We start from the raw sequence: 14,876 nt of genomic DNA, 5'->3' as shown, positions 1-14,876 counted from the left end.
AATTCTGGCATTAATATTATTAATGCCTTGAGGGGACTAAGTTGAAATTTTATCAGATTCACCTTTTTACTTAGTATTCCCCACCAGGTTACCCATTCCTGCCACCCAGCTGGGGAGAACACTGCTACCTCAACATGTCAATCATGATCATTGTATTTTAATTCCACAAACTTCATCAGTGTTTTAATTTATTTGCAAAAAAGTCTTATCTGAGCTTCTGCTGATGATGAAACTTGCACAGATGTTCTCCTCTAATAGAGATGGTTTATATGAAACATTTTTATTTGTAAAGTGATAACTGTCTGACAGCAACATGCTCCCCCAACTCTTTGCGTTAACATCATTACTTTTGACAAGTTTTTTAAATTAGACTACGAATATATAAACATTTCTTAACATGTGTTTATATATCCATAGCAACAACATAAGAACTTTATAAGATTTCTCAGCTTCAAGTTTTTATATCTTATTTTAAAACTCTGCTCAACATTGTACAAATGCACTCCAATTATTTGTGACCTGATCCTAGGACATTCTTTAAATTTTAACGTATTTGTATGATATATAACCCATGTCAACCATTTCAAGAGAGTTTTAAGTTGCATGTGTGTTAATACCCTTTTGATTTATTTATTTGCTATGAACTGATGATGATTTCAAGAGAATCAAAACCAGAATTAATTCAAAAAATGTTTCTTACTATATGAAGTATTGAATGGTGGAACATCCCTCAAGTGATTCCTATTATGCAAGATCCTATACAATGAAAAGTTTTTTAAAAATCTGTGATTTCATTAATTTTTAGATAATTCAAATTAATACCCAACAAGATTCAACGGCAAAATAAGAAATTCAGCCCGGGATACTGCTCCATGCAGTTCCTGCACAGACATCAGAGTGTAGACATTTTTAAGAAGGAAAAATAGAACAATATCTGAAGTGGGTGAAAGGAAAGATCCTTCCTTTATGTTTGCCAGCGACCCAGCGACCCAACCATACAAGTATTCTTATTATTATACTCCCCCTCCCCTTCCTCCACGGATCTTATGGATCGAGCTCCCTTCTCCCACCTACCTGCAGGCACAAGAGACGCACGTCGCTTCTGAAGTACTCCTCCTGATCCACTCGTGTACGCCACATTCAAAGCCATTTTATACCTAACTGCAAGGTTTTAATGAGGCTGCCCCCGGACATTTCCTTTACTGGTGGCCAGCACCCAACTACAGAAGCTCCTCCGCAGAAATCCAATGGCCTGTTTAGACAGTCAGGTTATTTACCACTTGGCGTTTACCCGCTGAGAAAAATTAAAACTGACATTATGGCAATTCACGAGTGAGGCCCACCGCTGCCACATTCCCTAAAAATAATGAAATTGCGGAGTTTGAAAGTGACTTCTCATGGCGTGTACAGAATGTAATTGCAGTATCCATGGCGTTACTATATTAAGTATCCAAAATATTTTCTCTTATGTTCTGGTCAACAGTCAATACTATCACAGATCTGTAGGCCACTTTGCAACTCTAATGTGGAGGCTCATGCCCCTAGACCCCAGTTGTCTTGTCACTAGCCAGGCCTTAAGTTCCTACATCGGTAGACTTGTGCAGCATGCTGTGATATGTGAGCCACGCCATTCTGGATTCCTAACTTCTGTTCTCCGTACCCATTACAAGTTACACCCACATCATCTTACTGAACTGTGTTGACAATGTGTCTCTCCAAACAGATTCAAGTGCGATAGAAATGAACTTCTGCTGAGAAGGCACCAGCCATCCTACATTGTCTACTTTACCAACAAACCACAAAACTAAAATCAGAAAAAAAATATATATATATATCAAAGGGAACTGACAACCCCATGGAGGAGTGCATTATTAACCAGTTTAAACAGGCAAGGCATAGGATGTTTAAAAAATCCTTTAAATGGAATTAACACAAAACTTAAGGAATATTAATTTTAGGCCAGCACTGGTCGACTGGATCATTTTAAAAATGCACATTTTAATGAAAACTTTAGAAATTCAAATTTGTTTAATTTGGAACATAGCTTTCTTTGTCAGCTCTTTCAACTTCGATTTAATCATGTTTGACTGTATTAAAATTCATTTGTGAAGGTTTCCAGTAGGATTGATGTGAAACTGCTCTCCACTCTAAAGTAGACTAATATGTGAGCAGGTCTACTCACCTGAATACATACGGCCCATGTTCTTCCAATTTGGGTGGAATGGTAGGATCACTCAATACTTCATCAACATTGGTCCAATTGAAGAGATAGAAATCCATGTACATTGGAATAGGAATATCTTTCCAAATGTCATAACTTTGAGACGTTGAAGTTAGCGTCAGTTGCTACAAGTAAATCATTACAATTATATTAATGATCAAAGAGACACACTACATGGAGCATATTCAGCAGTAACAAACAGTTCAATCAACGTGCAATTTCATGAATGACAACAACTAATTTCAAAGACAGTTTTGGTCTACAATTAATAGAGTCTAAACAGTTAGAACATGAACAATACAACAAAATTGCATCGTGTTTTAAAAACATTACTTTCGTGTTGAAGTACTTACTGAAATCAGCACTGCATCGTAAATTTCTCCCCAAAATCCGCCAATTATTCCTCCGACAAGCACCAGAAACGATCCAGTTCCAAACACCAAACCCTTCTTGACATTAGTTGACACCATGTTAAGAACTTGAATTTAACTGTGGTGAAAAATAATTCTGAAAATAAGAATATAGAGAGGATGTATACTTTCATTGAATAAGTGATGGAATTAAAAAATCATAAAACAGAATTAGACATCGTACATGAACATGGGCTAAAGGTTACTGGATAAATCAGCATAAACAGTGGCCAAGGAATGCAAATTTCACACAGTATATAGAAAACATACTCATTTACTGCCGTTAAGGTCATAAACCCAACGTCAACATGTTACTAAAACATGCCCATCTGCCTGCATATACGAGGATCAGCAACACACTGGGTTATAACACCACAAGTGAGGAACCAGCCCACACCAAACATCTTCCGAGGTCAACATTATATTCATATCTCCCACAGCAAACACATGTTCAAGGCTGGTCGACATAAACTGTCAAACTGGCAGCTCATACTTCAAACGAGAATCACAATCACATGTTACGCACGCCTTTCTAATGTTCCCCCTAAACAGTGTTACCAATCGCGAAACAGTAGGGTGGGAAATTAATTCTCGGTTCTATCCTCTTTGGTTCTAACAAATACAGTACTGTATTTGGTTCACCGCCGTCTCGATCCTCCTATACTGCCTGCTCTATGCGAGCCTTTTAGCGACTACGCTGCGACAAAATTTCTCCGCTAGATGGCAGTGTGGCAGACATAGACGCACAATGGTCTAAACTTATTCTAATGACGACAGCCTACAAAACACTATGCAGTATGGTCATATGTTCACTGAAGCTCGTAAATTACATCAGTAATATTAAATACCGGCAATATTACCTGCACGAAGTCGCAGTTGGCCTCTTCATGCACAATTTAAAGATTTTCCTGGACGAAGGCTTGGAATGGTACCGTACTTTTTGTGTTCTTGCCAACGCAATATCTAATAATAGAGGTCTTACGAACTTGGTTAGGATAATATCACTAACATTTTGCTGATGTTCTTTGACCTCACACTGTAACAAAACACATTCTGAAAGTTTTTTTAATATTTGATTTACGTCGCACCGATACAGATGGGTCTTATGGCGATGATGGGATAGTAAAGGCCTAGGAATGGGAAAGAAGCGGCCGTGGCCTTAATTAAGGTACAGCCCAGAATTTGCCTGGTGTGAAAATGGGAAACCACGGAAAACCAACTTCAGGGCTGCCGACCGTGGGGTTCGAACCCACTATCTCCCGGATGCAAGCTCATAGCTGCGCGCTCCTAACCGCACGGCCAACTCACCCGGTATTCTGAAAGGGAAGACGTCGCAAGTCCTCGTATTACGCTCATACGCTTGAAGGACTTCGACAATAGGGCACATCAGTTTAAACGAACTTCTGGAGATGCTTCACCAGAGCAACAAAACTAGGTTTTGGGTATCGAACTCCTCCTCTGTCCTGCTGTATAATCAGTTCCATTTAGAGGTGTCGAAGCTCTAGGCAGTGAGATGTTGCTGACACAAATGTCACACTCCATCCTCTCTTCAACAACACGAATCTAGTACCCGCAAGCTAGGATTTGATTTCCTGTTTCTAGTTTGATTGGAATATTATCGTCTGGATATCTGAGGTTGCCCAAAATGTCTAAACATGAAGGCGTTTAGTGATTGTCCGTCACAATTTTTATCGCAAGGAATCTACTATCCTCCACGGCTTTAATCACCTTCTGGAAAAAAATCCGCAGCCTCTTTCCAGTCATTCGACCGGGCCAGGAATGGAATGAATTAAGCCCCCATCTAGCAGGGAGGATAGGAATTGTGCCGGCTGGCGAAGCCTGTCGCACCCCTCCGGGGCAATGAGTAATGAATGACAGATGAAATGAAATGATATTCGAGAGTGCTTCTGGAATTAAATATGACAGGGAAATCGGAGTATCCGGAGAAAAACCTGTCCCGCCTCCGCTTTGTCCAGCACAAATCTCATATGGAATGACCGGGATTTGAACCACAGAACGCAGTGGTGAGAGTCCGCCGTCTACCGCCTGAGCCGTGGAGGCTCCATCAAATTCTGAAATAAGGTGTAAAGGCACAGATGCGAGAGTAATCTGAGGATATCCAATTACTTCCTTCATTAGGCCCTTGCATAGATAAAGCCGACAGCCGCTTTTCTCTCAATTCACTTCTAGACTGTATTTCATGGAGTCGTATATATTCTGGCTGCGAACAACCTTGCTGAGATTGGCAATATGGTATACGAGAGTTGAATATTTCGGGGAAAGAATCTGAAGTTTCAGTTCTACGAAAAATATACCTTGCACGAACGGAAAGAAACAAGTACCAACACCTTAAAATCAATTTTTGAAATATCTATAAACATAACATGATTAATTCATATCACAGTTCTATTCAAAATATAGCTTGTACGAACGAAAGTGACCAGACAAGTTTACTCATTGTACAAAATAACTCAGGTTTTCACACACATTCATGCACCAATAATACAGTGCTACACCCACACTGACAGCGAAGATTGTGCGTCTGCTGCTGCACTCTTACGGCGATTTGGAGAACTATTGGTAGTCGCGCCTTCCTGTGTTAAACTAGTGGCATAGAGCAGGCAGTATAAGAGGATCGAGACGGCGGTGATTTGGTTCTAACTTCAAACCAGAGTTGCCAGACGTCCCAGTACCATATGTCCCACGCCCAGACATTTCCTATCTGGGACGACAATTGTCCCGTATTTTGAGAGAAATACGCCAGTGTTTCCATATCTGATAAGTAAAAATAGCTTCTTATTTTTTTCTTTCTTTCAAAGAGAATAGATTTATTCAAACCATGGTTTCTTTGTCTGGTGTGAGTTGGTAGATTTTTAAAATTGATTTTTATTTTATTTTTTCCAATTCTCGGGTTGGCCATCCAGGCAAATAAGACGCGTAATAGCGGAGAGCTACATAACGTTCTGAACTGTTCATATCTGTAAATTTTTCTTCAATGTCATTCTGAGATTTTTATGAAATTGCTACGAATGACAAAAAGATCTGTTAACAGCACTTCAGAGAAATTAAAAATATATTGAAATTGCAGTGGCGTACGCTGAGTGCAAGACGTGGGCTACCACTATACTTAGGTTACCCTTTTTCGATGGTTGGTTTAGTGAATGTCAAGCTTTTTAAGAGTTTTGAGCTGCAGACAATAGCCGACGGAGTAGCCTGCTGCATTGTCAAGGCTGTTCCAGAAGCTACCGTCCTGGCCTCTGCTACTGTCAATACTTAACAGCTGATCCGAGGAGATGGTGGCCTATGGTTTAGCAAATTAAAGTCAGGCTTTGTGGCTAAATGGGTAGAATGCTGGCCTTTGGTCCGATGGAGCAGGTTCAGTTCTCAGAATCAACCCCCTCGTACTGTTAATTCCCCTGGCTTGGGGACTGGGTATTTATGACGTCTTCGCCGTTCATTTCATCCTCATTAGGTCACCACCAAACCTATACAGATGACATGTACCGTACCATTATTACCGTATTATTATTATTATTATTTTTATTATTATTATTATTATTATTATTATTATTATTATTATTATTATTATTATTATTATTATTATTAAATACACGTTTTGAATTTTACAGCATTACCAGTGGTCGTACGTACCGTTCACTGGTTTATTAGCTTCCTCGGGAGATCAGTGGTGGTGTCCAACCCATGATCATGGGTTCGATTCCAACCAACCAACAAAAGAGAACACTACACCTGAAAGATTACAATTCATTTTATCAGATCTACCTGTAAGAAGAAAACTATAATACTCTTATAAGAACAGCCCTGTAGTGTCTTCCTACAAGGATATAGAAGTAATGGAAGTGAAAAGTCAGCACTGTGTTATCTATGAGTATAAGGTGAGGAAGTATATACGATGAGAAACGCATGGCTGTTAAGTTAGCAGTGGCGATCTGATAGACTTACTGTATCTCCCCGGTCAACGCAGCAGTCGAGCATTCATCAGCAAGCCGCCTGAGGTGGGTCGAGGGGAGAGGGACGCAAAGTCTGGGCTCTCAGAAATACGTGCGACGTTTTTTCCCCATTACTTTGAAGTTTTGTAAATGGAACAATGTGTCAGATGCTTACATTATAATGTGCTTTAGATTTCCATCGTTCTCATTCGAGGTTTAGGCTTCACCGATAGCCTTGGTAGCCCTTAGTATACGCCACTGTGAAAATGAAAGAACGGGTATGAATGATTAAATAACCTAAGATTTGTCCTGTTTGTTTTATGTCGCTCCGACAGTGGCAGGTCTCACGGTGACGATGGGAGAAAGAGACTACGAATAGACACGACCGTGGCCTTAAGACGGGCTACAGCCGCAGCATTTGTCTGGTATCATCAGGTGGTCGTGAGTAGTATAGCAATGAACGTTCTAAAACAAACAACGGTCAGCATTTTTGTGCTGAGCCAGCACCCGACGTCATTAACCGCTGGCAAGGTCATTGACCTCTAATATACATACATACATACATACATACATACATACATACATACATACATACATACATACATATACATACATGCATACTGTCCCCGCCAGATTTTATAACAAAGAAAGCCTAACCTTACAGTCACCATCTTGATGGGGCCTCACCATACTTTTACGGCCAGATGCATTTCCCGACGCGGATTTTGCATAAGAGACCATGCCTAACCTCACAGTCGCCACATTGGAGGGGCCTAACCTCAGTTTTACAGGCAGATGCCCTTCCCGACGGCAACAGTCGCCATCTTGGAGGGGCCTAACCTCATTGTTACAGCCTAGATGCCCTTCCCGACGCCATATTGAGTAGTAGAGCAATCAGGATTCTCAGGATGGCAATGTGGATTCGCGTAAGAGAGCAAGACTAACCTCATGGAGCTGCTTAACCTCATTTTTACGGTTAGATGCCCTTCCCGATGCCATCTTGAGAAGAAGGGCAATGGGATTCTCGCGACGCCATCGTGAGTAGTAGAGCAATGAGGGATTCGCATAAAAGAGCATGCCTAACCTCATGGAAAGACCTAACTACACAGGGCCTACTTTTACTATCAGATGCCCTTTCCGTCACCATTTCGGAGAGACATAACTACGCAATCGCCGTTTTGGGCCCAGTTTTACAGTCGGATTCCCTTCCCGTCACCATTTTGGAGGGCCGAACTACACCGTCGGCATCTTGGGGTTGTTTTACGGACAGATGACCTTCTTGTCGCCATTTTTGAGGGCCTAACTACACAACGCCCAGCTTTACGGGCATATGCCCTTCCCGTCGCCATTTTGGAGGGCATAACTACACAGTCGCCATCTTGGGCTCAGTTTTACTGTCAGATGCCCTTCTCTCCATACAGACGACATTTTGGAGTGGCCTAACTATATTGTTGCCAACTTAGGCGCAATTTTACAGATAGATGCCCTTCCCGTCGCCATTTTAAGGGCCTAACTTCACAGTCACCACCTTTGGCCCAGTTTTACGGACAGATGCCCTTCTATCCTTACACATGCCATTTTGGAGGGGCCTAACTACACAGTCGTCATCTTGGGCCCAGCTTTACGGTCATATATCCTTACCTCCTCCTCATCTGGCCTCGACCCCCCTTGGAGTAGTAACAGAGCTGTGACGTAATAAGCGCGGGCGATTTAAAAATACTCACAACCAAACGTGCAGGCCTTCTGCTGACCGAGCTGTGACGTCACAGCGTCAGTGCTTTGAAATGGGAACGGATGGCTAAGGGTGCATGACCTGTGTCTAGTCCTTGTCTCGTTTCTCTACGGTGTCGGTTTCTTGTGAATGAGATGAATTTGTTAAAATCGATTACCGGATGCCCTTCCTGACGTCAGAGAAGATGAAATGAATGTTATGATATATGGAGTGAGGGTGAAACCCGGTAGTAGCATATAGCCTTCTGTCAAGTAGCATCGAGAGGCTTTACGTCTCCATCCGACGGACAAATGACCGACAACAGCGTTATACGCCCTTACTGCGGAGAGGATTGGAAGGCTGTTATTGGGCACACAATCTAGTAATTAGAAATTGTATACCACCACATACCTTACTATGCTAGGCTGAATGGCTTAGACGATTGACACGCTGGCCTTTCCGTCGCAACATTTTGCCTTACCTCATACACGATCCACCTCGTCCTTCTCCTAAAACTCATCTCTACTTTGTTGTCTACCTGTGCCAGAGCTGTCTCCGACGGGTCTGAGCATGTGCCATACTAAGGTCATTCCATTTTAACATGCAGCGATGACGTCGTCATGGTTATTCATGTTTAGACATGTTCGTTATCAAGGTCACTCTCTAGTAAACTCAAGCCTTTATAGATGGTATGAGTGTTAAGGAGGCAAAGAGAATGCAATAAATAGAACATTTTGAATTTTATGAAATATTTATTGTGTAATTATTTACAAAATTAAACAAACTACTACCGGTAATACAACAGTCTTGGTTATGCTGCCGACAAGGTTGCTGTACTCCTTAACAGCTTACTGCGAAGAGATAGCATCCCTACAAAATTGTAATGCCCCACTGCAACATTTAAATTAAACAAACACATTTATTGTTTATGAAATTATTTTTAAATATACAGTATTATACTATGTACGTTATGCTTTACAAAGAAGTTAATGCAGTTCTTACCTTGTTGATATTCATGTGTTTTGTTCCTTTCTGAATTATTGTCAGATACTGTAATGAAGGGCAAAGTTCACCCATACACTGAGTACAGTTTACAATCTTCGGATTAGTTCCATCTCAATCATCCGAACCATTTGAGCTCGATGCTTGTAATGACGTCAACAGGGTCTGCATAAAGCTACATCGATTGACATCTTACTGTGGAGAGGAAGGATGTCCCAAATAGCATCTACGAAAGGAGCAGCGTACGTAGATACAAATCCTGGTGGTAAAAATTGAATAAGATGTTTTGGCATCTGATATAACGGTCTATGTTTGTAGAATACCTTAATAGTCCCACTTACTTCTGTGAGATAAATAAGATGTAGCGTATTAGTTTCGCTGGTAGGGGAACAGGATGCATATTCACAGTTTTGTTTGTTATCAAGACGATTGTCTGTGACCGGGTAGGCTATTTCTTCTTTCTGTTCCATAGTGTAGGATGTAGAAGCGCACACTAATGTTTATGATGAAGAGCTATCCATATTTGTAGTCTTGCAACAATATTCGTTAGCGGATGGTAACTGACACCATTCACTTCAATAATAAGACAACAGGCTGTTGTGTTACCAGGAATATTTTCAGATGTTTCAAATTCTAAAAGAATGTCGACAGGAGATTCTTTTATTGATGCTTTATGATAAGAGCAGTCTATAAATACAATCGGTGCTTTATTTTTAAATTCTTCAGACGAAAATAGCAGACGATCTTCTTTCTGATAATACGATGATTGGAATTTACAAAACATGTCATAGAGCAAATTTATTTTTCTCAAAATTAATGTCCATGTTTTCGCAGGGATACGTAATTCCTCTGAGATATAGTCTAATATTTCTTAATTTACAGTGATCAAACTGTGAGCTATCTTTTTCATGGTTGAATTTACGATGGGTTTGAAATCCAAAAATAATACACAAAAGCTTTTGAGTAAAACCTGACGTTTTAACAGCTATGCTTGTTTGAAGGTGGTAACACAGGATATTCATGCAGCTCCCAACTTCGAAAACGTATTGGTAATGGTGTTTCATTTTCTACAATTTTGAGCAATTGAAGTTTTTCTCGATCATATAATGTTACATGTGGAATCATCCACAATATACGATGAATTGTAATTTTCGAGTCTACTGGCGTTTCTGCTGCTTTAAGAGAATTGTAATCACTTCGATCACGGATCAGAATTAGCTCTTGTTTTGCGTTGATTATAATACGTCTAAAATAATCTGCAAAGCCGACAATATGTTTTAATGGTAACAGTCAGAAAGAGTACCGTCCTGATTAATCATCCAGTTGTTATTAGCTTTCGGACACCATCCTGCCATCCGTAAAAGATTACTTTCTTCATTACTATAAGAAGGTTAGTGCTTCATTGCACTTGTAATACCAACATTCTTCGATCTATCTATTTCCACATTATTTACTTCATAAACGCGCTTCAGAAAAGAGAAAAGCTGGACCATGATTGTTTAGTTGAGATGTGCTTGGTCCACTTCCATCTGCCTTATCTAGGCATCCTTCAATATGGTGGTAGCTTTCGTGTGGTAGAGTGTATACATCTTGCTGATTAATGATAAAGCGAATTTCATCATTGTTATTGAGTCCAAAATAAAAGGTTGATAAGAATGAAACTCAGTTTGTACTACACATTTATGAGTTTCTACTGTGTTCATAATGTCCAGCATTTCTTCCATTTTGTTGTAGTAGCGTATAACCTAAATCTTGGAGAACCTGCCTATGGTCATCTGTTAACTCGTCGAGTCTTCGCAAACATGTAGTCTCCGGAATGTACACCGTGTTTTATAGATGGTTTTCATACTGGTTTAAGGTGAAGTTTGTAAGCTACGTACGTGTGTCAATCTAAATTAATAAGCTGATTATGTTTATTCACAAGACTAAGAGTGATTTTACTAATGTGTTTTACAGACACAGGATGATAAAGAACTACTGACGGTTTCTCACGAATAGTATAACCACTTTCCTCTGTAATAACAAAGTCGTTCGGGACGTGCGAAGGTTGCCGATTACTATCCAAGTCTGTAATAATATTACAAGTGATGTTTGCATGATGATCATGGAAGATTGTTATAGGTTGATCAGACTCGTAACATACGTTCGCTATGAGCTCTTTTGGTGATAATCCAAACAATGGTCCAAACGAATCCGTTTGTGATTTAAAGTCATGATGACTCAATAACACATGTATGTGTGATGTTTCTTACAGTAACTAAGAACTTGTAATTACTCCCAACAGCATACTGTTCAATTATCGTACTTTCAATATAGTCATGAATATCGTCTACTAAATAACTGCCTGATGGTAGCGTTAACACATACTCATCGTAATAGAACTTATTTAGGCCATCACGCACATTATAGATTTTATTGTACCTTTGAAACGACAGAAGTCCAAGACTATGTGGCTGATAACCGAGTGCGATCGTTGGATTAAAGTAGACGGTTGTTTCCGGTCCTACTCCGCGTACAGCGAACGTACTTTCACCGTTGTTCATCACGTGTACGCTGTTGCTCTTTGTCTCCTGTCTGGGTTTGATGTAAGGACATAAGACATAATCACCCGCACATGCGTGTATTGAATTTTTGCACACGGTTTTTATTGTAAACAATGTCTGTACTGCTTCCGATGAGCTCAAATGGAGGAAGTCTCCATAGCTATCGAAATACCATACTTTAGATTTACGTTTTACGTAGGCAACGTAAGGAGTTCCAGGTCCGCGACTGTTGTCTAAGTTAATTACAGCACTCCCACGTGAATGTGGGAGTGCTAGTAGTTGATCGCGCATATACACGCCTCGAAAATAATGATTTCGTAGTTGTTTAGCAAACGTAAAACTTCTTCGTGGGTTTGAGCTCAATGTGGCAGTGCAATCAGCAGACGTTTTTTGGAGATATGTAGATGCCAAGCCCTTTTTTGTGTGGCTGAAGCTTCATGTGTAAGCCTTTGCCTCGTAATGCAATTGGCCCCATTGTCTTGTTATGACGTTCACTCTCTTTCAACTGTTGCTTCGCTTCTTCTACAGCCTTAACAGTTCTTTCTTCCTACAGTTCTAGCACCATCCAGCAAAGACCCTAAATCTGCTAGTACAGCAAACAGCGCAAGAAGAAATCCTCCTCGTTTTGGTACAGGAATAATTCGTACACGTTTACAAAACATTGCTCTGCACTTTGGAGAAATTATCGCTTTGCTGCGCCAAGTGCCTTAGTAATAGCTACACGCGGATTGTATTCCCCTCGTGTAGATTTTCGTGCAGCCTTTACAATTTATTTCCATTCAACTGGTTTTGTTTTGTTCTTCATAACGTTTGGATATCGTTGTTTCACCATTCTGTACAGAACTTTACTCGCCAAGGGTGAATTATGAACTAACAGTTACTTGTTGTTTCATTTGATATATATATTGCCTACTTTATTATTCAGTATCCATGAAGGTTGTAAAGCTGAAAAACACACTACCTGTTAGTGACATAGTGCCACATCTCTTACCTAGTTCTAGTACAACTACAAAAAGACGCCATGGAACGTTGTTTCCTTTTATTATTCAATGTATTATATCTGGCACATCGGGATGTGGAAAACACATTTTTACTTACACTCATTATCTCTTTAAATGGCATACGCTTCGAGAGTATTTACGTTTCAGCTAAGTCACTCTGCCAACCGCTATATTCTATTCTACAAATTGTAATGCGCCATTTAGTTAATGATGGATTAACGTATTTTCAATTTAATCCACATGAGCAAGTAACATCAGCGGATGATGTGCTTTCCAATTCTCTTATAATCTTTGACGATATCGCAACAGAACAGCAAAACGTTAATCGTGCATACTTTAGTATGAGGTGACCTAAATATGTAGATTGCATCTATTTATGACAAACCTATTCTTGTGTGCCCAAGCAGTTGATACGCGACAACGCTAATATTATTGTGCTTTTTCGACAAGATGACCGCAGCTTGCGGCATGTGTATGATGAGCATGTTAACACTGATATGATATTGAAATATTTTAAGCGTATGTGTGCTACATGCTGGTCATCACATCGTTACGGCTTTTTAGTTACTTATAAAGAAAGTGATGCTCAGTATGGACGATATCGCATGGGTTTTGATCATTGCATATGCATCAAGACAGAGTTAAAGTCACCACTTGATCAAAAACCACCATCATGTCAACGTACTCAAGTAGACACTGATTTATTTTGAAAACGCAACTAGGTACACCACTGAAAGAAAGTTTTGTTTCTAATAAACATCATATGATAAAGAGCAGCATAACACATAAAAGCATGAAGAAGAATAGGAGAAGTATGAACAAGAAAAACATAAAGAAGAAGAAAAGCGGGATGAGGAAGAGGAGATGCAGGATAGGGGTGAAGAAGAGGATGAGGAAAAGGATTATGAGAAAGAAGATCTTAACGATACTTCACCATCTAAGCGTGTTAAGTTTTTAACTACAGATGCTATGGCTGAAACATCTACTACATCAACATAAGATCTGCCTTCTTTGTCTGAGGCTATGATCACGCCAGAGTATCGTATTCAGTTTAAGACTTTTGTTCGAAATACCTATGGATCTCTCTTTGCTCCTTCTATATACAAACTCTTTACAGGACAAACTGACACAACCTACGATATTCGCTATGAAGACGACTGTTTCCGGGTAGGTAATGCAAATGTTAAGATTAATGACAACAGACTCACCGTAAAAGGTGTTACTTATAAACCTACTAAAGGTCTCTTAGAATTTCTTTTCTCACGAATACCTGACATCGATACAATTTTACAAGATGATCTTAAAAAATATAAAGCAATACTTTTCCTACTGATGCAACAAGAAGACAGAAGCTGTAAATGCAAATAAGCACAAGTATTGAGAATTTATTTCTAAGCTGTTTCCGTCTGCACGTGTTGTTGCCGTATGTAGACGTAAGATATTGGAATGACCCTAACTTACTCGTTGAACGATTACAACTTCTAATAGCCTCGCAAGATGCTGGTCACACACGTCACGAATCAGAAATTCTAGAAATAGAGAGAGCATTACGACATGTGGGTATTATTCAGTAATGGCTCGTCAAGGTAAGACCTCGCCTGTAAAGATAAGCACCGCACACGAGTTACATAAACCAACACGTCACACCTACTATCGCAGACGCGTTATTACATGCGGAAAAGATAATCTCTGGCAAGCAGACTTAGTAGAAATGATTCCATATGCCTCTAGCAATAAGGGTATACGTACCTACTTACTGCCATCGATGTGTACTCTAAGTTTGCTTTTGCACAACCTGTGCGTTCTAAGACAGCAGCTCAAGTCAAAGAGGCATTTAAACATATTTCTGAACAATCGAAACGCTCAAGGCTTCTTCAAACCGATCAAGGAAAAGAGTTTTACAACAAGGATTTTTCTTCTTACCTCAAGTTACTTGGCATCCATCACTACTCTACGTACAGAAATCTCAAGGCAAGTGTTGTAGAACGCTTTAATCGTACACTCAAAACAATGATGTGGCGAGAATTTACAGCTCAAG

General features: G+C 39.9%; 1 protein-coding gene across 4 annotated transcripts in view; it reads right to left on the bottom strand.

Moving 5' to 3' along the window:
* LOC136880975 (protein croquemort) overlaps positions 1-14,876 on the bottom strand; it is a 340,578-nt gene that overhangs the window by 82,226 nt on the left and 243,476 nt on the right. For 3 of the 4 annotated variants that reach the window (XM_068229277.1, XM_068229278.1, XM_068229276.1), the window contains exons 2-3: positions 2,575-2,728; positions 2,183-2,346 (exon numbers count right to left, since the gene is read on the bottom strand). In XM_068229277.1, the coding sequence (XP_068085378.1) occupies positions 2,183-2,346; positions 2,575-2,691 (281 nt within the window). In that variant the 5' untranslated portion in view covers positions 2,692-2,728. Of the gene's footprint in view, positions 1-2,182; positions 2,347-2,574; positions 2,729-2,901; positions 3,171-14,876 lie in introns of those variants that run through there. The other variant, XM_067153543.2, reaches the window with a different exon arrangement.

Source organism: Anabrus simplex, chromosome 9 (genome assembly GCF_040414725.1).
Source record: "Anabrus simplex isolate iqAnaSimp1 chromosome 9, ASM4041472v1, whole genome shotgun sequence".
NCBI classification, from domain to species: domain Eukaryota; kingdom Metazoa; phylum Arthropoda; class Insecta; order Orthoptera; family Tettigoniidae; genus Anabrus; species Anabrus simplex.
The sequence above is the reverse complement of the archived record's forward strand: the minus strand, read 5'-3'. Positions and strand labels throughout refer to the sequence as shown.